We start from the raw sequence: 24,982 nt of genomic DNA, 5'->3' as shown, positions 1-24,982 counted from the left end.
CCCAACCCCAACCCCAACCCCAACCCAACCCCAACCCCAACCCCAACCCCAACCCCAACCCCAACCCCAACCCCCCAACCCCAACCCCAACCCCAACCCCAACCCAACCCCAACCCCAACCCCAACCCCAACCCAACCCAACCCCAACCCCAACCCCAACCCCAACCCCAACCCCTACAAACTGGCGGCCGAGAGATCCGAAAAGGAAAAGGAATGTATGATGGAAGAAATCAGAAATAAGGCAGTGCTTTGCTAGACATTGAAGCGGCAGCACGAGTAATAGATGCAGTAGTTGAAGCTGGTCTACGAATAAAGCAAAAGTGATGCGCTCAAAGAACTGGCTGCTCAGACGGCCCTGGAAAATCAGAAATGTCTGGAGGAAAACGACTGCGAGTGGATTGAAAAGCTCGAGAAAGAGCAGTCTGCCCTGCGCGCCATGAAAGTGAGCCACGAGGAGCGGGTCGAGCAGATGAGCCAGCAACAGCTGTAGATCATCGCAGGAATCGAGCAGGCCACTGCCCAGAGGATAGAGGGGCTGGAAGGCGATCACAGCAAATAGGTCAAAAAGCTGAAACATCAAATCCTGTCCACGAAATCGACCTCGAGCGGATGAAGTAAAACTTTTGAACTCAGGAAGCAGGAGTTCTTTGACAAGAACTATGCCAACATGAAGGCCAACGACGAGCTCGAGACGCTCTGCCGGCAGGCTCAGGCCGCCGAGAGCCAGCTCAGGGAAGAGCTCGAAAGGGAGCGAGCGGCGGCGGTCGAGCTCGCAGAGCAGTATCGCCGTGTGCTGAGCGCATTGTCCAAGAAATATGGAGAACAGGTAGACACGCTCAAGCAGGCCCATGCGAAATAGCTTGACAGGCTAGCCAAGTAGCAGCAGCTGTTCGAGGGGTCGGTGCGGGAATAAATGGACCGGATGCGCGCCCTCGAATAGAAGCAGGAACTGGCAGCACACTCGCAGGTCACTGAAGCCCTGGCTGTCAACTCCGAGCTGGAGCATAGACTAGCCCAGAAGACCCCAACTGGCAGAGAAATTTAGTGCGAAGATAGCCAAGCTCGAGGCGGACAGCAAGGAGTTTAAGGAAACGGTCAAGGATCTGAGACTCTAGCTGAGCAACAAGTAGAAAATGTATATGAAGATCTTTTCGCCGGGCGAGGACATGTCCGACAGCGGGGCCCTGCTGCGGGGCTCGCTGGTGCCGGGCATCCAGGACAGGGAAAACAACAAGGTGAACCCCCGGAAGGGCACGCTGAGCCTGGCGTACGAGTGCTCGAAGCGGCGGGGCCAGCGCAGGGCTCTGGAGGGGATAAAGCAGGGCATCCAGTCCCTGCGGATCAACGCGAGTGACTCGGGCAAATGAAAAATGTTTTCACTTGAACGGCATGAAGGTGTGCTACTTCTCTTGCTTGGCACGCCAGATCGCCTGGATTGCCCGCTTCTCCACCCAGGCCAGCACCTCCGTCCCCATCGACTCGCAGAACTGCAGCTCGTCCCGGTCCTCGTCCAGGTCGAGCGGGATCTCCTCCTTGACGGTGGTGTCGTAGATGTTCTTGTAGATGACCAGTTTCCGCGAGCAGAGGCAGGCGAGCGAGGTGTCGTAGAAGCTGAGCCTGCAGTCCAGGATCTTGCACTTTTCGAGCTCGAACTCAAGCAGCAGCTCGTTGTCGAAGGTGATCAGCCTGATTACCGTCTGGACGATGATGCCGATCGCCTGGCTGCCCAGGAACAGCTTGGTCGCGCGGCTGGGCAAAGCTGCCAACCTTCTTGACGAAGTAAGCATTCAGGAACAGCAGCAGGTCCCAGCCCCACTTCCGCTGGACCATCACCACCTGGTAGTCCCGGTTGCCCGCGCACAGGTACTGCTCGGGCACGAATGGCAGCAGCTGCTTTATTATCACCCCCTCCTTCAGCCTGCGGATGTACTCCAGTCCCCCGTTCGTCACGATGAAGTCCCCCCGGATTTCCTCGACGCTCAGCTTGAAAGACTCCCTGTCCAGCCTGGCGTAGCTCCTCCTGCCGCCCTGCACGATCTCGTCCGAGTAGATGTGCAGGTACCTGCTTTCGTCGATCAGCCGGTAGGGCCATCGCCCGGCTGTGCTCTCTGCCCAGCTCGTGTTTGGTCTCTTCCCCCGAGGCCAGGTCTAGCGCCACCAAGTAGAGGGCCTTCCGCTTTTCGATGAGGGCGATGATCTTGTTGTGGAGGACCATCAGCTGATAGACGTGCTCGGCCCTGAAGATCTCGTGCGGGCGAGCGCATTCCTGCCGGGCACGGGCTCCAGCACTCTTTCCTTGACGTTGGTCTTGAAGAGGGCCACCGGGCACTGCCCGAAGTAGGTGATCTGCGTCTTATAGCTGGACAGCTCGCAGGCGTTCAGGTTATTGACTTTCTGGCTGACGACTCGTAGGTCAGCGGGTAGAAGACGTTAAGGTCGGGCTCGCTGCTCTGCTTGCAGCCGAAGATCATGTCGATCCACTTGTTCAGCCGCCTGCACACGACGACGACTCCAGGGCCTTGCGCATCTTGGAGATGAAGTCGATTGGGCTCCGGGCCCACGGCGGCAGCTTCACGTCCTTGATCTCCTCGTGCTTCTGGGTCTCCCCGAACTGTATTTTGCCCCTGTTTTTGAGGAAGTGGGGCATGTAGTAAAATTCCGGAACTGCCTCCTTGAAATCTGCGGAGGCGTTCTTTATGTTGTTCCACAAGCCCCGGGATGCTGCTGAACAGCCGGTCTGCCTTGTCGAAGTTGCCGCCCTGCAGCTCGAAGGCCAGCGAGGCGAAGGGCTCCACCCGGATCAGGTAGTACGAGACGAACCCCGCAGTCGAATAGTGCGACCCATAGAAATATTCCGGAATATCCTTGTCGGATTTGGAATATTAAAACCGCTGGCGGATCTTCTCGAACTTCTTGGGGTTCATGGCGCCGATGGGCAGCTGCAGCTGCCGGTAGCTGCTCTCGCTCTAAAGCAGCAGCACTTTCGATTCGAAATCGTCGATTACGAACGGGAAGATCGGGTACTGCGACAAGTCGTTGTAGGACCGGCTGGCCAACATGTTGAGCTTCATGAGCATCGAGAAGTTGTCGACTAAACCCTGCTTCCAGTGCTCGATCAACCGCTCCTTCTCGGCACTGAGTCTCTTCTCGGTCCAGATCCGTCGGGCTTAACGAAGTCGCGTTCCCTCAGGATGCGCAAAAACCTTTGCAGGTTTTCCTCCTTGATGAAATTGAAGATGTAGGATTTCCCTCTGAAAGTGAACAGCTCGATAGCAATCTTGCGGGAGAAGTTGTACCTTCTGGGCATGATCCTGCTGATCTCGGTGTGCTCTACCGCGATGCATTTGGGCTTGCGGATGGTCAGCTCGGGGATCGATTGGCCCAGCGAGCACTCAGTGTCGAGAGGGGCCTTCCCCGTCGGAAAGGAAGACAACGGCGTGTCAGAGAAGGTGATGAGCCCGCGGTAGACGCCTTTGCGGCTGATGCGTTAGGCGAGCAGCTTCTTCTCAGGGAGGAGCCTGCTTTCCGCCTTATTGAGCAATAAAAAATACTAGTCATTAGAGTGCATAAACTATTCCCTCCTCCTAGTCCATGAGCTTGTCCTTGTAGGCAGGGGATTAGATGAGCCGGTCCTGGGTGAAGTCCCCGCTCATTAGCTTCAGCAGAGTTTTCTAGTCGATCGAGCCTGCCCGCAGGTCGTAGACGGCAGACTCCCTCAGCTTGTAGATCACCTTTGTCTGGGGCACGAAGATCAGCCCCTTGTTCTGCGAGTCGTAGAGGGCCTTCTGCTTGAGCACCGGCGAACTGGCCTTCCTGACCCTCTGCACGTGGTAGAAGGAGGCCTCGCTCTCGTAGGCCACCTTCACGAACTTGTCCCACATCAGTTTGCCCACCTGGTAGGCCTCGTTGTTCCGCTCCATCACCTCGTTCTTGAGCTGTCCCAGCACGAAGGAAGGGGCCGGCTCCCTGCTGACCCTGTCCCCGGCCTTCTCGAGCTGCATCCGGCAGATGTAGTAGTTGCACTTCTTGGCCTGGATGATGAACTTGTTGCTCGCGGGCATCTACTCGGGCAGCGGCTCGAACAGGTAGATCTCGGGGGTGTTGTTGAACTCCTTTATGAGGCCCTTCTGCAGCCTAGGGTTGGCCTCGCTCGCCTTCGAGGGCGTGAACCCGAAGCATTGCAGCTGACTGAGTATCGTCTGAAGCAAGCTCTTCTTCTCCTTTGAGTCGACGAAGCGAGACTCGTAGGAAATCTGCCAGTACAGGAAATCGTAGAAGGACGAGACAGGTCAGTTCCTTTTCACAGCTGAAAAAACTGTCCTGCCGTAGGGCTGATTCCAGGTGCTTGGCGGGAGACTCAATATGGGATCTTCTAGTGCCGCCCCCTCTGCTGCGGCAGGTGCAGCAGCTGCAGGAGGCATTAGACCGGCTTGGGCTGTTCGGTGGCCTTGTAGACGGCCAGCAGGAGAAGCACCAGCAAGTAGTTGTCCGGCAGGTTCAGCCTTGCAATCTGCCCCTCTTCGAAAGACTGATCAGGTGCTTGTAGTCTGCCTCCTTGTCATCGAACCCGAATTCAAAGGTGTCTCGGTAGGTGCAGAACTTCATCAGCCTGTCAGCCAGCTAGAGCACCTAGCCCGGGGTGACCTTGTCCATCAGGAACAGGTCATAAACGGCATTGACCAAGGCCCCCCGGTCGCAGCCCTCCAGCAGTTCTGCCAGCTCCTCGAGCAGAACCGATTTGAGGCTCGGGGCGCAGAACTGGCTGAAAATGTCGATCAGGATTCGAAAGCTGTCCTCGGACTTGCTCAGGCAGTTCTTGAGGATTTCTGATAGGATCTTCTGGATGTAGGCGAGGTTGTCAGCCTCGCCCCCCAGCAGCTCCAGCACCGAGGCCAGTTCCCGCAGAACCGTTGGGTGCAGCAGGTAGTTGAACTGGATCGCGATGAAGACGAGGTGGTCGACGATCTTGAGCTGCTGCTCTTGCTTCTGGGCGGGGAACAGCCGGAGCACGCTGAGCAGCAGGGCCTGTGCGCCATCCCGGAAGGTCTACATCATGTGGTTGAGGATCTCCAGGATCAGATCGCATTCGCTGTCCGACCAGGTGGCAGTGTAGTTCAGCTTGATTAGCTCGACAACCCACGCCTAGCCGTAGCACCCCCAGTCCATCCAGGCCTGCCAGTCGGCCAGCATCCAGCCGGCCAGCCTGCTGCTGCGCGGAGGAGAGGCCGTCCGCAGCGACTTCCTGGCCCTGCAGGTCAGCAGCATCCGCTTGTACAGTTATTCCTCCCACCCCATGAACTCGCTTATCATGCCTCCGAGAGGTCGTCCTGCTCGCTGATCTTCCTGCGGAAATGCCGGCCTGCGAACTGCGACAGGTACTCTAGGACGCCCTTGATTTCCTCCTCCTCGCCGAGCTCGACCACGAGGCTGAACAGAGTCGTTACCTCCTTGCGGAGGGCGATCCGTTTCTGCAGCCCTAGACCCTTCAGATGCGAGAACTCCAGAAAAAATATTAGTTTTTGATTCCTTCCAGCCTCGAAAACACCCGCTGGAAGCGCTGGTCCGCCTTGTACAGGCGCTGCAGGGCCTGGAGGCCGAACAGGTAGTCCTCCATGGGCTTGATCGAGGTGAGGAAGACGTCTGCCCAGAACCCAAAATACAGCTCGTAACTGCGGTCGATGAGCTTGTGGCCTTTAAAGAATTATTGCCACTGCTTTTCGAACAGCACGTGAAAGTGCTAGACCTACTCTTCAAGCAGGAAGAGCAGGTGCTTCCTGTGGGTGACGAATTCGCCCAGAGGTAGCTGCTCCTTCCTTTCGAGGAGGGTAGCCGCCAGGAGGTACTCCACGAGTAGGTGTTGTGCGCTCACCCGGAGTTCCTGGCTGGCGCAGACATTCCTGATCAGCTCGATCAGCTTGACAGAAATCCCTTCGACTAGGAGATAGCGTTTCAGCTTCAGCACCGAGAAGTTATGACCGGCCCTGCCTGCCTCCGGCCTCGAGAGCTGGTACTTCACGAAGCACGCGCCCTCGAGCTCCATCCTAGCCTCACCCGCTTCGATGCTGATCTGCCCGCCCTTGCAGGGCCTGACAGTCAAGGCCTTATGCCTCATGCTGACCTTCTTGGTGATCAGCAAGTAGCCCTTACTGTAATTAATCGAAATGCCTTCGGGCAACTCAATCTACTTCGCCAGTTCGAAGGCGTTGACCGAAAAGTACCTGCGAAAGCCCCTGTAGTCTTCCGCCAGCTGGAACACCAGCAGCAGGGAGCACTCCTTGATTTCGCAGCGGCACTTGTTGTAGGCCTAGTAGATGCTCAGTCTCTTGCTGGCCTTGATCTGGTACTGGACGCGGTCAGGAAACACCAGTAGCACCAGGCTATTGAAGACCACCCCGCGACAGCAGGTGGCTGCCCTCGCACCCGTCGAAAATGACCTTGCAGTGTGCGTGCTCGAAATTGCTATTGTCTCGCAGCACCCACATCTAGTTTGCAGCCTACCGGTACTAGAGGGGTTTGGGGTCGTTCGCGAGCAGGTATTTCAGGATCGAGGAGAGCAGCTTGACGACTGTCGTGGCCAGCCGCCACTTCGACGATTTCACGGTTAGCGCCTAGTAGTACCCGAGCGCTGTCCTGTAGGGCAGGTACTTCAGTCGGACTGCCAGCTGGCCTATGATCTTGTTCAGGACCTAGGGGTCGGTTTCGGATGCCGAGAGAGCCATGAGCCCATCGAAATGCAGTCCCGTGTGGACGTCTGCCTCTCTAGAACTTAGCATCAGCAGGCACTGCCGTTTCAGGGACTGCCCCCGCACTGCGAAGGTGCTTTCCTCCATTATTGCAGCGGCTGTGTCCAGGGCGAGCGGCAGAAAAGCCCAGCTCGCTGTGGCCAGGCCTGCTTAAAGCCAGACCAGGAGAACATCTATGAACTAGTGCTCGGACGATGCTAATGCAGCTGCGGTCTTTTATGACAAGGCGGCGACGAGCCTTTGAGTGCAGTTGCGCTGGGGGAGCCACATGTCGCAGTGCCTGGACAGGCGGGTGAACTCGGTCCAGCACTCGGTCGAATCAGCCCAGACGAGCTTGCTCATGGGCGGCATGAACTTATCGAGGCAGTTCAGAAACTAGACCGAGCAAAGTGCCTCCAGCACCAGAGCCTCCTCCTCGAACAGGAAATACAACACCTGCAACTCAAACCTATTGTTCTTTTAAACCTGCAACAACCTGATTATTTCGGGCAGCTTGAAGTGCGTCGTCACCACCACCACTCGCAGCACCTGCAGCCACAGTTCCTGGTTCAGCCCTTGCAGCTCTCCCAGCCCTGCGATCTTTGGGGCTGCGATTCCGCGGAGCCTCTCGGCCACTAGCTCGACTGCCATGGCCTCTCCCAAGACTGCGATGTCCTCGTTCGCGAGGGTCACGATCGACTGCAGGACGAGCAGGATGTCCGCCTCTGCGAGCATGAATTCCCGCTGCTGCATGAACGCAACAATCGTAGGGACTCGGTTAAACTTGAGGCTGAGCAGCAGAATTTATCTTTGCCTCGCGATTGTTTCCCACTTGAGCTGCAGGCCCCCGAAGATTTCGTTGGCCAACGGCTCCAACTCTACAGTTGCGAGAGACTTGACGATCGCGTTGGAGAGAGGGGTGTTGTGCCCCATGGCAAGCTGCCCGACATTCTTCATGAACCTGCTTGCGCAAAGAGGCTATTCTAGGCGTTTAATGAGTGCCAGCTCAAAGAATGCGGAAGCGAGCAGGTTCCGCATCATTTAGTTTTCAAAGAGCCATTTTGTTTTAAAGGAGAGGTATTCATCGCTGGTGTTGGAAATCTGGTTGTCTGTTAGTGATAGAGATTAGTATGGTAGCCACACGCTCTTGGGGCAGACCCGGTATACCCCCGAACAGAGGGACGCCTTCACCATCAGTTCCAGACAAATTTCCACCGATTTTTTGTGCCTTTCAGTCGTGCCTTTTTTCGTCAGTTCCTCAAGCATAGACAAAACGCTTAAAACTGGCTTGACCGGATCTTTGCTTAAAACCAGGCATACACTAAGGCAATAAGCGCAGGCTATTAAGGCAACCTACATGACCTCATCATTTATGCTCGCCTCTTGAAGAGACTTAATGTAAGGCATGATAGTTTCCTGGGCAGAAAGAAACGGGTCATGGAGCAGCGCCGTCCTCAGCAGACAGTGGACAAAGGCGGCCGTCTTGCAAGGCTCTGCTCTGTACGCAGCCTGCCCGAGGGGCAGATGCACTTTCTCCAGGAAGTTGATATACACCTCGAATTGTTACTGACCGAGAGGGGAAGAAAGCCTGCAGAAGAACTAGTTGAGCAATGACGACTAGTCCAGGACTAGGTCGGTAGTCAGGGCTAGCTGGACCGCCTCAGTGAAGCATTAGTTTTAATTGCTTTCAGCGTGAATAAGCTGCAACAATTTTTTGAAATACTCCCGCTTGGCCGCGTCTTTGGAGCACGCCTTGAGCCTGGCCTCGGCAGCGAAGCGCAGATCGAAGAGCTTGCCGCATGGCCTCGAGGCGACAGGCAGCATCTCCATCAATCTGTGATGTCGTATCATCTAACTTGATTATAAGGGACATTTATTGCATTTTTGTAGTCCTTATGAGGCTGGGATTGTCAGGAAGAATCACCTTAGGCCCTTTGCCTGAGCGCTTTAGGACCGCTGCCCAAGAACCCACACAACCGACCGCCATTGTCCTGAGCACGGTGCCCTAACGTGCTTGCTCATTTTCTGTTGAGTTCGATCTTCTGCTGCTCTAAAAACCTTGGTTCTCAAAAGAAGGAACCTGCTGACTCTTCGAGACGAAGATGGCCTGCTGCTAAAAATATTCTTTCAAGAAAATGTCTTTACGATTGAAGAGGGGCCAGAACAAATTCTGCCGCCGCTATCTTTGTACAACATTAAATTCTCAAGAAACAAAAAGGTCAGCGGAACAGTTTGGCTTGCGTTAGGGGAAGCGCCATCGATGAGCTGCGAAATCACAGACTTACGCGTTTCTTTCATGGAGTGTTAGACTGCCTAGTAGTTTTCAAGCCACATCAGTTCCACGAAGTAGTACGACCTATCTTAGTTTCAGCCCTGCGGCCTTTCAGCCTGCTGTAGAAAGTAAAAGTGGAGGCCGTACAGGTGGAAAGGCTCAAAAAGGGCCTTGTTTTGTCTGGACTACAAAAACAACTTTCTGGAGGACTGCCACTACCGGGGTGGCAGCAACAGCTACCGGCCCTTCTTCCTGCCCTTCTGCACTGACCTGAACTACTTTTCCCACGAGACCAAATCCCCAGTGCCGCGGGCCTACGTCTGCCTCTCGCACCGGTTCAAGTTTAGCTGCTACGGCACCCTCATCTTCTAGGACTGCTTCGACAGTCACAAGGAGTGGAACCTGTAGGCGAATGGAAATGCGGGGTGGCTGATCAATATCGAGTGTCCTGCCTCGGAGTTCATGCCCAGGCTCGCTGCGCTCAGGGAACAGGGCATCGAAGTGCTAATGTACGATAGCATCCAGCTCGACGGCAAAGTCAGGTGGCAAAATGCTCTTAACGAAGCTAACCTGCCGATCTTCCTGGAGTCCGACTATTTCTTGACCAACTATTTCTGGGACATCCCGCGCCTCGAGGAGACAGCGGCCTTCGCCTAGTCTGTGGGCCGCAGAGACCGAGTGTTCATGGGCAACGACGTCTGGGGCAGGGGCACTTTCGGAGGCGGGCAATTCAACCGTACAACACTTACCAGTGATCGAAGGCCTGAGGCAATGCAAGTTATTCAACCTCAACCCGGGGATCTTTGCTCCAGGCTGGACCCATGAAACCACATCTACGTACAGATAGTTCCTCAACAAGGAGGACCAGCTTTACTTCGGCCTTACTTCTTAAATTTTGCCTCTCTAATGGAAGGTTGATAGGCAGGGCGGAAATGGGTGGCTCATCGAGCAGAAAGAGGGACATTAGGAGGCAGTCACGTCGTTTGATTGGTGCTCCAGAGTTGCTCGGGTCCCTGTCCGCAAACAGTTTCATCGGCTTGAGTTCAGCTGTTAAGTTAAGGGAACTATGCCCAACCCCAGCGACTTCTTCTCACTCGAACTGGTCATCCACTCGGCAAGCCAATAGATCCTGCACTCTCAAAAAACTGGCTAAAAAAAGGCAGGGGCTGAATACTCTGAATTCCGGTTTTAAGTCGACGTACAGAGCTTTCCTGTCCCCTTCTTCGTAATCCTGCAGCAACGAGGAAAGGACTGCAAAAATTGGCAAGGCCACTACGGTGCGAGATTCAGAAAATCTTTGCTATCAGGGTTTTCTTACGACCCTTCCAAGGACATCAGCAGAGTGCTGCACGTGAAGGCGATTGAGCACCTGCCTTTCCACTCATTCTACAACGACGGGATCGGAAGGCACCATGAGCAAGGGGTGCCCTCTGTGGATTTTAACCTGCTTGAAGAATTTGATTTCTATTTACCTTACAAAACTAAGAACGTGGATGTGCTCGGCCAGCAGTTTCAGCCCCCGCGCACTGGGATACATAAGGCAGATGCGTTCTGGGGAGGGTCTTGCCTGTAGATCCGAGCAGGCAACCACCTCAGGATGCTCAAGCTGGCCAAATTTAAGCTACCAACATCCACTTTTGGGATTCGACTCTGCTACAAACGGCTTTCGAGTTAGACATCAGCTCAGGTCCTGGTAAAAACAACGGACAAGGCGATCGGCATGAAAGCGGATTTAAATCTAGAATCTGCATAATGGGAAAAATGCTAAATAGTAGTACAGTTTGCAATCAGGGCAGTGCACCTGCAACTGAGGGGATAGCTTTTACTAGGCTAATTTTCTGTCTTCGAAGTCAAGCCGGAGTAAAGTTAGCTGCCCGTCATTCGGGTGTCAGTCAGCCCCAGCAAAGTTTTCAACGAGACGGGCAGATACGACGTGCTCTTCAACGTCGATGTCAGTCCCTCCTGGGTTGCTGATACTCTCAAATTTGTGAGTTGCAGGGCCAATGGAAAATGGTTCCATAGTTTTTGGAGCGACTGCGAGTTTTACGAAGGTCTCAAATGCGGGAAACAGCCGGCGATCGAGTGCTGGTTCGTGCTGCAGGACGGGACCTTCCGGCAGGCACCGACAAAGCAAACCTGGGAGTGAAACAGCAATGATGGAAATCATTTAAAGCCCTTTCCCTTCACCATGAAAGAGTTGTTCTTCGGGTCTTTTTCGCCGCTGTAGGCTTTTCGAATGCTTTTCGATCTGTCTTTGTGCTTCTGGTTTGCACTGCTGATCAGTTCTTCGAAAACTCTTAGTGCCTCTCGCAGCTCCGGCCGGGCGGAGGGCTCGAATTCGGTCATCCTGCGGACAATCTTCCTGAAGGCGGCAGGCACATTCACGATCGGCAGATTGACCTGTTGCATGTAATACAGGGCGCTCGGTCCGCTCCAGGTGTGATCGCTGAGGATGAACATCACGGTCGAGCCGATCTGCCACACGTCGGACTATGGCCCGACCACTTTTCCGAAGTGCTGCTCAGGGCTGGCGAACTAGGTGTTCTATCGGGGTAGGCAGCTCGGCTCGAGGTCAGTCAGGAGCAGCTGGTCTCTCTCGTTGAACAGAATGTTGGAAGGCTTGATGTTGCAGGCCATCAGTCCTGCAGCCCTGACATTCAGGCCGGCTCTGATCAGCTCGACGCACAGATGTATCTTGGAGTCCCTGACCCGCTTGAGCTTCGTGATCAGGTTGCAGTTCATGTAGGGCCTAAAAATGGTGAGCGATACGTGTCTCTACTTCTGCTGCACGCAGTAGCAGATTGTCTCGAGCACCCCTTTGATTCTGGAAGAAGCTTAGGCGAGTTGGATCAACTCGCGGGCCTGGGGTTGGGTCAGCCGGCTATATGTCTTCCCTGTGACCCTCCCATTGATACCGTCAATCTTGGCCGTGAAAAGATTGCCCCCGAACTCCTTCTTTTCGTAGATCATGTCTGGCCTGACTATTCTGTCCCTGTGCAAGGACTGCTCTAGGTTGGTAACAAACAGATCTGGGTCACTCCCGTAAACGACCGACGCCTGCTCCTCTACATCTTCGATGGACTCGCTGCGCTGGAGCCTGAGCTCTTCGAAGTCAGATGCAAAAAATTGGTGCTGATCTTCGACGGGCTTGCGCTGGTTTATACTGTCGTTTATTTACAGGATTTCTACGCTCTCGAGCGTATCAGACTCGGAGAGAGGGCGTGGCGGCTGGTTGAGAATCTAGCGCAAGGCCGAGGCCCTGGGGCGCTCGTCCTGCCTGGCCAGGGCCAACTCCAGAAAGCGAATTATATAGCCATTCTGGAGGGGCAGGTCTGAAATGGTCTTGCTGAAACCATCCCTGGCTGTCTGGTATTTCTTGTTGGTAATCAATTCGAGCACCACTTTCCCAAGGAAGAACACATCAAGTTTGAACACGTCGTGGTTGAAGGAAGTGTAACCTTTTGCCAGCTGGTGCATCATGTCAGAGTCCGCGTACTCGTAGTTCACCTCGGTGGCAGCGGATTCGAAGACAGATTTTAGAGCGAGGCGGCTCTTGGCTTTCCGGAAGTTAGTCAGGTTGAACGATTTCGTGGCCGAATTGTAAAAAATGCTGGACTTGTTGATGTTTCCGTGGCAGACTCGGAAGTGTTCGAGGGTGCAGAGTGCCTCCAGCATATGGCTGACCAGCATCTGAATCTGGGCCTACGCAAGCTGGCCCAGCTCGCACAGCGGGCTGCCTAGGTCCTACTGAAGGACTAAAAAGTCCTTTTTCTCCAGGAATCCATTTTGAGTCTAGATAACAGCCTTGGCCCGGATCCTAGGAGTGCGGGGACTGCTGCACATCTGCTCTATGTCGATTTCGTCGGCCAGCTCGTCCATCCGCTGGGGAGTGGGCACGTCGTAGATCTTGAGGGTGTAGTTTGAATCGGGCTTGTGCTTGGGGACAGCGCGGCAGTACCTGACCATGCCTCTCTAATCGTAGAATGTTGATGGGCTGATTTCGAAGAGCCGGTGGTCGAATTACATCAATTATAAAGATGATCTGTTTCATTTATCCAGCAGGACTTGGAGAGGCACCCCCGCCCCCTCTGACATCACCAGGAAGGAGACCTGTCCGTCCTCGGCCAGCTCGGCCAGAGACTGTCCCATCGCCTTCTCCCTCTCGCCTGCGTCCCCCATGGCTTTCATGTAGACTGGCATTTTTCCTTTGAAAAGGTTTTATATTTCGTATTGGTATTTTGCCTTCACCTCTTAGAAGAGGTTTTGAAGAGTCGCCGCCTTAGGGAGGACCAGCTCCCAGGTGTCCCAGACAGTCACCTTGTGACCCGCGAATTTCTTGGAAAGCGGAGGGCCTGGCTCGGCCACCTGCGCCATGGGCACTGCGATGTTCAGGAAAATATTACGGCACTTGATGGTTTCAGGCTTGTCGATCTAGTTGCGAATGACCATCAAGTACTGCAGAGTCTGGTAGGCGGCAACGATGGCAGTGGTGGTGGCCATGGCAGGGACGATCCTCCCGGCCTTGAGCTTGACATCGATTTTGGCCATCTGCGGCAGAGAGTACACCTGCCCTCGCAGATTCGACATCGCGTAGATCCAGTCGATGTGGCCATTGCTGTCCTCGTCCTTCTCAAAGAACTCAGCCTGGACTTTGAACTCGGATTTGAGCAAAGATTTCAACTTGCTGAGTTTTTCGGCAGGGCTCTCTTTCGCGAGGGGTGCTTTCGAGGCCTACTCGCCTTTTTCATGGGAGTCTTCCTTTTCTTGTTCCTCAATGATTTTGGCTTTCTTTTCTTCAGAAGGTACGAACTTGGGCACGCTGTGCTGTGAAAAGGGCTTGCACAGCTGAAACTGGACTTCAGGCTGCCGCCAATCCTTAGGGAACTCGAGGCAATGCACCTTGGCCTTCAGAACAGCCGTAGAAATAAGGAATTCGACGTGCAGGGGGTCGCTGGGGTCAAACCTCTCAATCGGAGTGGGCCTCCTCTTGGGCAGTTTCCAGAAGGGGGCACCATTCTTCAGCGTGAGATCGGGAGGGTAGGTGTGCAGCAGCTGCAGGGGGTCGTTCCTAAAATACTTGTAGAACTTGATTAGAGCAGCCACCATGCAATCCTCAAAAGTCTTGGGGCGCCGCTCGATCAGCTTGATAAAGGCCTCGACCTGCTTATCCTCCAAAGGTTGGGTTTGCTTCATGTGGTTATTGAGGGCAGTGATTCTTGACGAAAAGGCCTTGCTAAACTTGTCCCTGGCCCATTCGACGCAGTGCACTATGTCTTCGGGGAACATCTTCAGGGTGCAGTGGGGAATCTAGTTCTCTTCGACAGGGTCTTCCTGCTCGCCATAGCTCTCGGTCTTGTTGGGTAGAATCACTTGGACGTGGCCTTTAGGCCCAAGTGTGCCGGAGTCCAGAAGTGGCCGCTTTGTCTTTACACATCTTGAGTCGACGTACCTCCTGGCCGCGACGTTATCCAGAGCATTCAGCACCACAGTCCGCTCTTTCAAGAAGCTGTCACTGAATGTGGACTCGCTGTTTTCATCCACCCGCTCGATGTAGGGCGCGATCTTGTCCTTGAAGCAGGGCGCCATCTGAAGGATCGCCGCTGCAGCAGTCGCGCTCTTGGGCTTCCTGAGGTGGGCCTCCCTGAACAAGAATTGCCTGTTGAGGTTGCTATTTTCGATGTGATCAGGGTCTGAAACGACAATCTCGCCTTAGCAACCGGCTTTAAGCATGGCAAGATTCTTGAGCAGCTCGCATCCGATCGCCCCAGCCCCCACGACTAGCAGTTTGCTGGCTCTCACAGCTTCCTCGACTTTCGGGCCGAGCACCTGGGCGAGCCATGACTTCGTCTTCCCATTTTCAAGAAGTCCTTGCTCAAACGTAACAGGCCCTATGAGCTCTTAGAAAGACTGGTAGAAGTACTGGTGGATAGGGATGAACTTTTTGGTGATGGCCTTGAGGCACTCTTGAGCCAGCATCCCTCCCACGAAGGCCGGTATGACTGCCACCTGAGTGCTGCACGTGGCTGCCAGCAGTTCGAGTTTCCGGGTAAGACTCTCGCGCTACTTCTCTTCGATGCTGGATAGATCAGCCAGCTTTAACAGCTCGGTGACCTCATTGGCATTCCAGGGCTCTGGGCCTCTTTGCTGCTTGGCCCTGAACCGGTCCAGCGCGCTGAAAAACAAGTGCATGTGCTCGTTGCTGCCTGGCTTGTCGAGGTCGAAGAATTGCAAGTTCGGGTCTAGGGGCGGCTGTTTCTAATGCTCCTGAGAGGAGAAGGGCTGATAAACAAGCTCGAGAGGGGTTTTGACGCATATAAGAATCCCCTATGACTCGTAAGGGGCCATTCCCTCAAGGCTCCTGTCGATCTGCAGAGTCTGCGAGTCTACGACCTTGACTTTGGTGACCGAGTCGTTGATGCCAGTCATGCCTTTGACTTCTGTTATTTTGATGGAGTCTCCATCTTCCAGGCCGTGCCTGGTCTTACACTTTATTACCCCCTCTGCGGAGACGTGGTCGATGAACACCGGCTGCGGCTGTTCTCCGTTCTTGTCTAACACAACGTGCTTTCCTAGGTCCAGAAAGACTCTCGTGGCCACTCCACAGACTTCCCCAAAGATGAACTGACAACCCTGCTTGCGGCTGAGCTAGGCGATGTCCTTGATCTGGGGGTGCCACTCTGCCAGGATGACCACTGAGTGCTGAGCGATGAGGGTGCTCCAATCGGCTGGCTCTGCGCTCTCCTCAACTTGAACGTAGTAGTTGAGATGCCTTAGTTTCGGGATTAGGTCAGCCCGAGCTCGTTCTCCGGTCCGGTCACTGAGATAGAAGTTGACCTAGGCCTCCGCTGCAGAGGCCTTCTTTGGATCGACTATTGTCAGTTTTTTGAGCCCGCTGAGAACCAGGTTTTTGGCAATCTAAAGGCCAAGGAGGGGAAGGCCGATCAGCAGCACCGAGGTTTGGAACTGCCGCTTGACTGAGTCCAGCCCCATGACACCGATGTACCTGCTGAAGCGATCTTTCGAGCCCTCGTCTTCGATACTAAACTGCTTCTGGTGAAGATCCTGGTAGCTCATGTCTATGTCCCGAGTGCTGGCCACCTGCGCGCTCTCTTTCTTGGACTCAGCAGTCTGCCTGTGTCCGCGAGGACGCAGGGCGGAGGGGTCGGGCGGCGTTAGCCCGTGGAGTGCAGTTTCGAGTTCTGCTACGATGTCCTCCAGCATGGTGGTGTAGGCAGTCTTGGACTTCTTGAACTCCGTGCACCAATTGGAATTGTGGTCGTTAACGATGTTGGTGTAGGACGCCTCTACGCGCTTGCTGCGCTCGATCCAGCCGCGCACCTCCTTGAGGATGATGCTGCGCTTGATGAAGAAGTGCCGGTGGACCACATCCTCGAAGCCCTCGGGCGGGGCACGGATCATTTCGAGCATGGCGTACTTGATGTTGCAGTAGCGGACGATGTTGGAGTAGGCCTCGTTCTTCTTCTCGCCGTTGGGAGTGCCCTGCTCGTTCTCGAAGCCGGGTTCGTTGAAGTAGACGTACTCGCTCATGATCACCGACTGCGTGCTGATGAGCAGCTGCAGGAGCGTGCTCACCTTCGGATCCCAGTTCTCAGTGCTGTGGCCCCGCCAGGTGCCCAGCAGCGACAGGCACACCTTCCCGCAGCTGTACAGGTTGGGGTTAAAGCGCACTTTGCCCTGCCCCGTGGTCGTGATCACCATCTTGGGCGGCACGTTCGGGTACTCATCCTCGAAGTGCAGGTCGTACGCGAACAGTCCATGGGCGTAGGGTGTGCCCTCTGACCCTGCGATCAGTACTCGCATCACGTCGATCATGCTCTATCGGCACCGCAGGAAGATGGCGTTCGTGATGTCCACTGGCAGCGAGTTGGCCAGATTTGACAGCTCTTGCGACAGCCGCATGATCTTAGCGTTGCTGCTGCTCTTCTTGACATTGCTTTCGAAGGCGAACTTCGGCACAGAACAGTACCCGAACCGGCATTTCTCGAGTAGCAGCTTGTAACTTGCTGCGGGAGTCAAAGCGGCCAGGTCCACCCGGCCGACTCCCTGCTCCTCGGCCTGCAGAAGCGAGTCTAGCGTCTGGGCGGTGCGGATGATGTGTCGCGCTGACTCCTGGATACCTCGCTCGCTCTTCAGAGAATTGGCCACACAGTTAATGAAGATGCTAGCGTTGTCAGCCAGCTGGGCCAGCAGCTCCTGGACCGACTCCAGCTGCTTGGGCCGGTAGCCAGGGCCAATCCTGCGTAGACACCGATGCAGGCCAGGTTGTGCCACCAATTGGTCGAGTAGTTCCAGCAGCCCGTTCAGGAAATTGGTGTCCTTTTCCATCTCCATCAGGGAGCCTCCTCTCAGCTGGCTCTCCAAGAAGGGCAGCAGCGCAGACTCGATGAGCTGATCGGCGAGCCCCTCGGAGAGCTTGTGGTCACGCAGGAGCTGGCTGACCAGGCGGATGCACACTAGCAGCTCGTCGTTGAGAGCGGTCTTGAGATTGAGGTAGTCGTTGACATTCCATTTGGAGGTTGAGTTCTCGGCCCCGTAGCCAATTCCTTTCTTTTTGGTTATCTACTCTTCCTCGGCTTTGGCCTCAGCCTTAGTCTCCTTCTCCTCTTGCTCCTCTAAGGGGTCTGCCTTCACTCGCGGAGTCTCTTTGCTGATGAAGGCGAGCCGCTGCAGCACCAGACTCAGCAGTCCTTCAGAGACGATCCGGGGCTTGAGCGTAGGGACAACGAAGATCTCATCGAAGATGTGGTAGAGCCAGGCGAACATCTTTTTGTAACTGGTCTCCCACTTTCCTTCATCGGCCTGCTCAGGGCGCCCTCCCGCGATCTCGAAGAGGAAGAGCAGACTCTCCTCCTTCTTGAGCAGCTTCATGAAGTGGGTCCTGCTGACCTTGCGCAGAACCTTGATCTCGCTCAGCAGCAGCCGCCACTTCACCGGGTCGGTCTTTACCCAGCCCGTCACTGCCCTCAGCGCGATGTCGAACAACTCTTCGAAGCCACCCTTCTGCTCGAACAAATTGAAAAGCGGCATCGAGAGCGTCTCGGTATCATCATCCTCCCGGGCCCGGAAGAGGTGAGTGGACACCCGCATCTGGGCCACTCCCTGCTGCCGAGGCAGGTCACTCACTCTCCCGGCTGGCACCTTCTTAGGCAATCCCTTGAATTCGTTTAGATACAGGCGACGCAGGGACAGTTCTGGCGAGCACAGATAGTTCCGGATGCCGCTCTCCTTGAGTGCAGCCAGGTTACAGCTCTGGGGCAGCGAGTAATCGTGCGCATTCTTGAACAGCACCACAGTCTAAACCTCCCAGACCTCGACCTCGCTGATGCTCTGTCCTCCGCAATTCATTTATTCCAGGTCCAGAATAAAAGGCGAGCCTTTGCTGCTTACTGTAATCGTCTTTTTTTCTGAACAGAGGCTGACCTCTGCTTCGGAGAATATCTTCGTCTCCTGGGGCCGCTGCAAGAAGGGGTGTTCTTTGGTAGTCCAGCCCTAGGCTCGTGGCTCGATGATTAGCCTCAGCAGACAGGTCTCTTGGTCCTCGGTTTGCCAGATGCAGAGCAGATCATGTGGCTCCCTCGTGAGTTCTGAAATTATTATAGGAGTGATTGTGCGGATTTCGGAAGCCGGGTCGACCGGGTAAGGGAATTCTCTGAGGTGGGCCTTGAGGAGCTGGCGAGGGAACAGTCTGCTGGAAGCAGAGCTGGGCTCATCAGATGAGGCCTGCCAGGGCACCAGTTGGCCATTCTGCTCTTTGGTCTCATGGATCTCGAGAGGGACATGAGTCTCAGTCATGATCATCTTGATAAAGAAAAAGATGAACAGCTTTGTGGGGTTCCGGCAGTAGGATAGGAAGTCCTGTCGCAGAAGGGTCTCAAATTGCTCTTCGCGGCTCGGGCAGCCCAACACCAACAGCCCCATGCACTCCACTACCGGGTTTATCAGGTCCACGAAGATCTTCGTCTCCTCCTCCCGGTTAAGGCCCTGGTAGATCGTCAGGAAGTAGTCTGTAGAGTCCAGCTGCACTTCCTACCTGATGTCTTTGGAAGTGTGCAGGATCGAGTTTGTCAAGTACATCATATTCTCGATCTCGACGATCCGGCGTTCCTCGTTACGGGCGGAAATGGCCCTGCAGGTTCGAGTGAGGATGGTTTTGGTCAGCACCTTGTTCTTGCGCAGTTCCAAACACTCTTCGTGCAGCAGAATCTAGGCCAGAACCACGGTATCTTTCCCGATCACTCCAGGACCCGTGAACGCTCGCTCCAGCAGCTTGACGACCTTGTCCCAGACCGACGAGGCTGGCCGCTGCAGCAACAACGACACCAGTAGCTCAGCCATCACGATCAGGTTCGAACAGAATTTACGCTCGTAGCAATCGAGCAGACAAAGCAAGTCCCCTTAGGAGGCTGCCAGCTGGAGGGCGGGGCAGTCGTTGGCCTGGAGGAATTGGTGGCTGCGGTGGACCAGGTTGCTGAACTGTGCCGCCAGCCGGACAAAGGAGCGGCTGATGATGCACTCTTTGCCGACACACTCGTGGATGTTGCTGATGATGGCTTGGTAAACCAATGCGACTCGGGCCTGGACGTGCCGGCAGTCGCAGAGCACGATCCTACCGATGGTGTCGACGATCGATTCTACGTAGTATAGCGGGAGCAGCCGTGCCAGCAGGCGATCTCCAAACTAAGGGTTGAATTCGCTGAAGGACACCAATATGCTTCCGAGCAGGGGGGTGTCCAGCAGGCTTGCTATCTCTCCTAGACGACACTCCAGCGCACCCATGACTGTGGAGTCTTGAGCCACTTCGTTCATGGTCGTGATGTGGGCAGGCTTGCAGATCTGGGCGAGGATTCCCATGAATGCACTGAAGTACGAATTCTGAAGGGCGATCGCATGAGACGCCATGTCAGCCTTGTGCGGGACACCCAGCAACGAGACGAAGCTGACTCCGCAGCCCAGGTTGCTATAATTTTTGCTGAGCTGCGAAAAGTCCTCAGTCATGGTGACAAGGGGCCGCCTGATACGCAATCGCAAGTACTGTGCCCGGGCAGGGCGAGGACTCAGCCCACTGACAAAGTTGTGGGTGAAGGTCTTGAGACTGTACATGATGTAGCCTTCGTCCTTGAAGGGCTCAAGCGTGACGTTTTCTTGGAGCAGAGACTCGTCCATGTAGTAGTCCACTGAGACCGAGGAAGGGGTGAGAAGGACATTTTCGCCCTCAACCGAGTAGGCCAGGAACCCGACGCGGACAGAGTGCATTTCCACGGGCTGGTCAAGGCGCAATTCCAGCACGGCCTCGTGGTAGAATTGTTCCTTGAAAGGGATCGACAGGATTTTGTTTTTGCTCCCTTTTTTCCAGGCCGAAAAGTCTAGCGGGTTTTGGTTGACATGGACCAGGCCTGGCAAGCAGGTCACCGTCACCTTCTGCATCAGCTCGATCTCTCGCAGTTAAGGCCCAGCCTCCACCTTCGGCAGCACTGCGATCTGTTCGATCAGAGCCTTCACCAACCCGCTCCGGTAGCAGGCCCGGGCCACCTCGTCGTTCTCGACTAGCTTGGCCATGGTGGGGAGGGTGTTGGTTTCAAAGCGGGCTTGCTGCAGGGTCCAGAGAAGGGGCAGCCTATCCTAGGCCAGGCCGGCCGGGTAGGCAGTGCTGTGTTCGAATGCTTCAGCCATGACCCCCTAAAAGCATTTCTGGAAGAGCTTGCTTGGAATAAGCTCAATCATCTGCACGCAGATGCTCACGAGGTCGTTGAGCAGTGCTGTCATCGCGGACTTGACTACCACCTCTGCAATCCGGATCTTCCAGCAGATGATGGTCAGCACGTGCGCCAGATTCTCCTCAGTCAGGGCCTTTATCACCACCCGGTCTGTCAGCAGGATGTTTCCCAGGGCCTTGGCCACGGTCAGCTGCGCGAGCTGAATCTCGCCCTTTAGGTAGAACCCTGAGGCCCCGCCGAGACTGTTTTTCTAAAGAAATTCCGCGAAGAGTGAGAACAACTCCTGCCTGTCGTCGGGCGAGCACACGACTCCCTCGGTCTTGGTGATGAGGGCGAGGGCGAAGGTTCGTTGAAGGATGGGGCCTCTCTACCAGTCGATGCGACGCAGCACTGTAGTAATGATCTTGGCGTGCTTGGAGGGATAGAGACGCACGATTTCGACCATCTTCATCCAGAGCGACTACTGGATGCTCGGGGCTGTCGAGAGGAAGCAGGTGCAGAACTAGTTGAGCTCCTCCTCCTTGAGCAGGTCCTTGTGGTTCTTGATGAAGCGCACCGCGAGGTGCCATAGTCCTCCCAGGCAGCCTTCCATCTGCTTCCTGAGCAGCAGCCGCACCAGCTTCCGGGAAATCGAAATAGCTTCGGGAGAGGCGTCATCAGTTCCACCCTTTATGAAAAGGTCTACTGCGTTTGAGATGAAGAGCATGTGGCTCATCCAGGCGCCGGGCGGGCGGGAAAGCTGGGTGTAGGGGTTGGAAGTCTACTCCAGGGCATCGTCTGCCACCCAGTCGTAGATGCGCAGCATCTTCTGCTTAAGCGCATGCTTCAAATCCGGCTCGGTGCATCCGGCCATGACCTTTTGGAGCAGGTCCAGCCAGCTGCCGCGCAGCCATTTGACAGCCCGAACATCTTGAGGAACACCTGGACCAAGGGCTCAACCGGCTGACCCTGGACGAGATGGCGGAGAATCGGATCGCAGGAGGAGGGTTCGTAGGCGATGACCCGGAACATTGAGCTGAGGCAGGCTTGGACCAGCTCGACGTCATCATCGCGATCAATGCCCTTGGTGAGCAGTCTGATCAGGATGGTGGCGCACTCCTGGTCTTCCACCCGTAACAGCTGCTTCTCTTTTCCACGGATGCTCACGCAGCAATCTTCAAAATCTTGGTGAGGCCTGGGGTATTTGGCCGAAAATTGTATTAGGACGGCCAGCAATGCCGCCTTTTCGGCAGCCCCGCTGCTGGTGAAAAACTCGTCCGCAGCCTGCGCGAGCAGCACGTTCAGGGAGAGTCCGAGGCGCAGGCAGCTGTCCATCTGGTGGGGACTCATCGGGCTGTCCTTGTATACGAGGTCGAAGAAGAGCGAGTAGGTGAACATGGTCTTAGTGCGGGCGGACTGGGCCTTGAGGATGCCATTGACCAGCTCGATCACTGGCCGGGACAGAGTCGACTCACTCTTCTCGATGAAGCAGCACCAGATCTGCTTCAGCTTCTGCAGGTCCATCCTTTCCAGCTTCAGGTCTGGGCAGTTCAGCGCCTCGCAGCAGCTCAGCACCAGCGAGTAGTAGAAGTCCAGGCAGCGGCTGTCCACTCGTGGGTTGTGTCTGGCCACGTTGGCCAGCTGCCGCGGTAGCTTTTCCTTGTCCTGCTCGTCTACCTTCACAATAGCAGCCTCCAGCTCTTACTGCTCGAACTTGTCGTGGACAGGTGCGAAGGGCTTGAGGCAGGGCAGCTCTGTGGCCGACTGGGAAACCGCCCAGGCATAGTCCACCTCGGGCACTGGATCTCGGCCGAAAGCCTGCACGTTTATAACCATCTATGGCTTGAAGTAAGAATCCGAGTAGCGCTGTAGCTGCTTTGGAAGATCCAGCCCGACCCTCAGCTCAATTCTGATGTGGCGAGCTCGCACGTGCAGCTGCAGGCCCAGCACGGGCAGCCTCGAGGCGAACCTGCGGTGGTAGGGCTGTTCCCTGGGACTGTACGCGTAGGCGGCCACCTGGTGCAGCATGTAGTCTTGATAAAACACTGATTTTACTACCCTTTCCTCGCCTTCCTGCACCGTGCTTATCTTGATGTTGAGTTTGCCTTTGAAGGCTGCCTGCGGAAAATGCAGTTGCAGGTGCTCGACATGGAAGTTCTGCCCCAAGTCCACGAAAATGGTCCGCAGCCGGTCCTCAGTCTGCTGCCACTTCCGGGCCTCAAGACAGGCGTAACGCGCTGCCAGGAGGGGCGCGGGAGGCTCGTCCTGCACGCCGCTCAACTTGAAGAAATGGGGATCCCTGAATTGGTTGGCCAGTAGATTGTAGCTGGTAGAGAAGACACTGCGCTCGAGGAGATGGCTCTGGTCAACTCCGTTATGCAGGAGCTTGGTCTTATGCGCGTCCGAGGCGATCACCGCCGAGGTGTCCACGAGCACATCCAGTAGAGTGTTGGCCGTCTCCTCTTTGCGCTAGCTGCTCACCCACAGCCCCACATCGAACAGGTAGTTCAGGAAATCCGCAGTCACGTCCGCCTTGCCTCGGCTCGCTTCTAGAAGCATTCCCAGGATTTTGCTCCGGATGCAGTCCAAACTGAACAGGGAGAGCAGGTACCGAACCAGACCCTTACTCTTCGCAATCATCTCGGGTCCTAGACCGGTGAGCTTGTTAAGGACCTCTTCAGTTGCAAAGCTGGGTCTGGCCTTCGGGAACAGCTGTAGCTTTTTGAGAGCGAGTGCCAGGCTGAGGGGCTGCTCCCAGTCCACGCTCAACTCTTAGCTGAGCAGCTCATCTGCTTCCAGAAGGTAGGTTTCATCCGCGTCTAAGACTAGCTACTCGCCTTAAGGAATTCGGCAATTGGTAGTGAACAGTTCTTAGGTTCTGGAGTAGATAGTGCCTTTGATGATTTCGGCGGAGACCAGTCGGTCCACCAGCCGCGCCTCGAGCGGGGGCCCGGACTTGCGCGGGAGGAGGACGGGCTGGTCGAGGGCGGCAAGGCCATCCCTGGGGTAAAGGTTTGCTTCGTAGTCGGTTAGCTCGTGGCCTGCTGCGCCCACAAAATTCAGAATGCAGGTACAGTCTTTGATCTTGTCGCTCTTGGCGAAAGACTTGAAGCCGGTGGGCAGGATGATCAGATACTTGCAGGGCCGAGCCAGCAGGAGAGACACCTCCACTGTCAGCTCGTTCGGCTGCAGGTGGAAAAATCCCAGCGGCTCATTCTCCGCGAAGCAGGGGTTCTTCTTCTTGAGGGAGAGGTAGTCCTACCAGTGTTGGGGGCCCCACCCAAGGAACTTGTCCTTGGAGTACAGGTAGGGCGAGTTGGTGCAGAAGACGAGCCCCTGTCCCACGGGCTTGCCGTGACTGATCTGCTTGATGTCGCTGCTGATCGTTATGCTGTCAATCAGCAGGTGCCGCTAGATCGAGGACTAGAAGATGAAGAGCGAGTCACTGTAGTTGGTGATGAACATCTCGGTCGAACAGAAGCACAACGAGCTCACCACGAATTTCTAATTCGAGGCTGCGCCCTCGAAATACTTTATCTTCAGGGGAAGCGTCTCGCGAAAGCTGTTGTACTTCATTTGGTTGAAGAAAAAGCTCAGCCGCTAGTGCCCTGCCTCTGCGGCAGTCGAATAGCGGACTGATTTCACTGCGATCAAACACGGCTTCTTGAGCTTGCTTCCCTCCTTAAAGCGGCTTGCTAGGATGTCAGACTCACTGGTCAGCGGTGCATCAAAGAGCGGCATGGTGGGCTGGTGCTTCTAAGGCGCCTTTTGAAGTGCCTCTTCTGTGAAAACAATGCCTTGCTCCTGGCTGAAGAGCTTTTCGACATTGAGTTCGACTGTACAGGCACGAACCTTATTAACCAAAATTTCTGCCTTGCCAGCACTGAACTCAGAGAGCTGTACTTAAGAGTGAAGTTCGAGGGCTTTCGTCCTTGCCTCGATGACTCGCCACTGCCACTTGAATTGCGAGGAATTCCACATGGCCAGACCCCATGCAGTCTGGTCCTGAATCTGGCTAGCCAGGGTCTCGAATTCTTTGACTCCGCGGTCACTTGAGAGCGAAGAGCAGTTCCAGTACACTTTCCCGGGGGTGAGCTTCACGATTCCGGGCCCGCTTCCGAAGTCGGGGCCCAGCACGAAGAGTTTCAGCCATGCGGAAGAGTCGTCTTGGAGCAGCACTGCGACCAGCACAGGAGCAAGGGGCTTACCCGTCTATCTTATTTCGATGCGCTTGATCTAGCCTTTGCAGGAGATTTACTCTTGCTTGGGCTGCA

General features: G+C 55.3%; 1 protein-coding gene across 1 annotated transcript; it reads right to left on the bottom strand.

Moving 5' to 3' along the window:
- Window positions 1–13,245: 13,245 nt before the first annotated feature.
- On the bottom strand, window positions 13,246–19,350 carry LOC127595095 (uncharacterized). The gene is given in 8 exon segments (XM_052056787.1): window positions 13,246–13,678; window positions 13,730–15,007; window positions 15,059–15,249; window positions 15,385–15,540; window positions 15,850–17,562; window positions 17,647–18,291; window positions 18,649–18,996; window positions 19,231–19,350. Coding segments are annotated over 8 exon segments (4,884 nt in total).
- Window positions 19,351–24,982: the final 5,632 nt, after the last annotated feature.

Source organism: Hippocampus zosterae, unplaced genomic scaffold (assembly GCF_025434085.1).
Source record: "Hippocampus zosterae strain Florida unplaced genomic scaffold, ASM2543408v3 HiC_scaffold_395, whole genome shotgun sequence".
In the NCBI taxonomy this organism is placed as follows: domain Eukaryota; kingdom Metazoa; phylum Chordata; class Actinopteri; order Syngnathiformes; family Syngnathidae; genus Hippocampus; species Hippocampus zosterae.
This window is presented reverse-complemented; position numbering and strand designations above follow the sequence as displayed.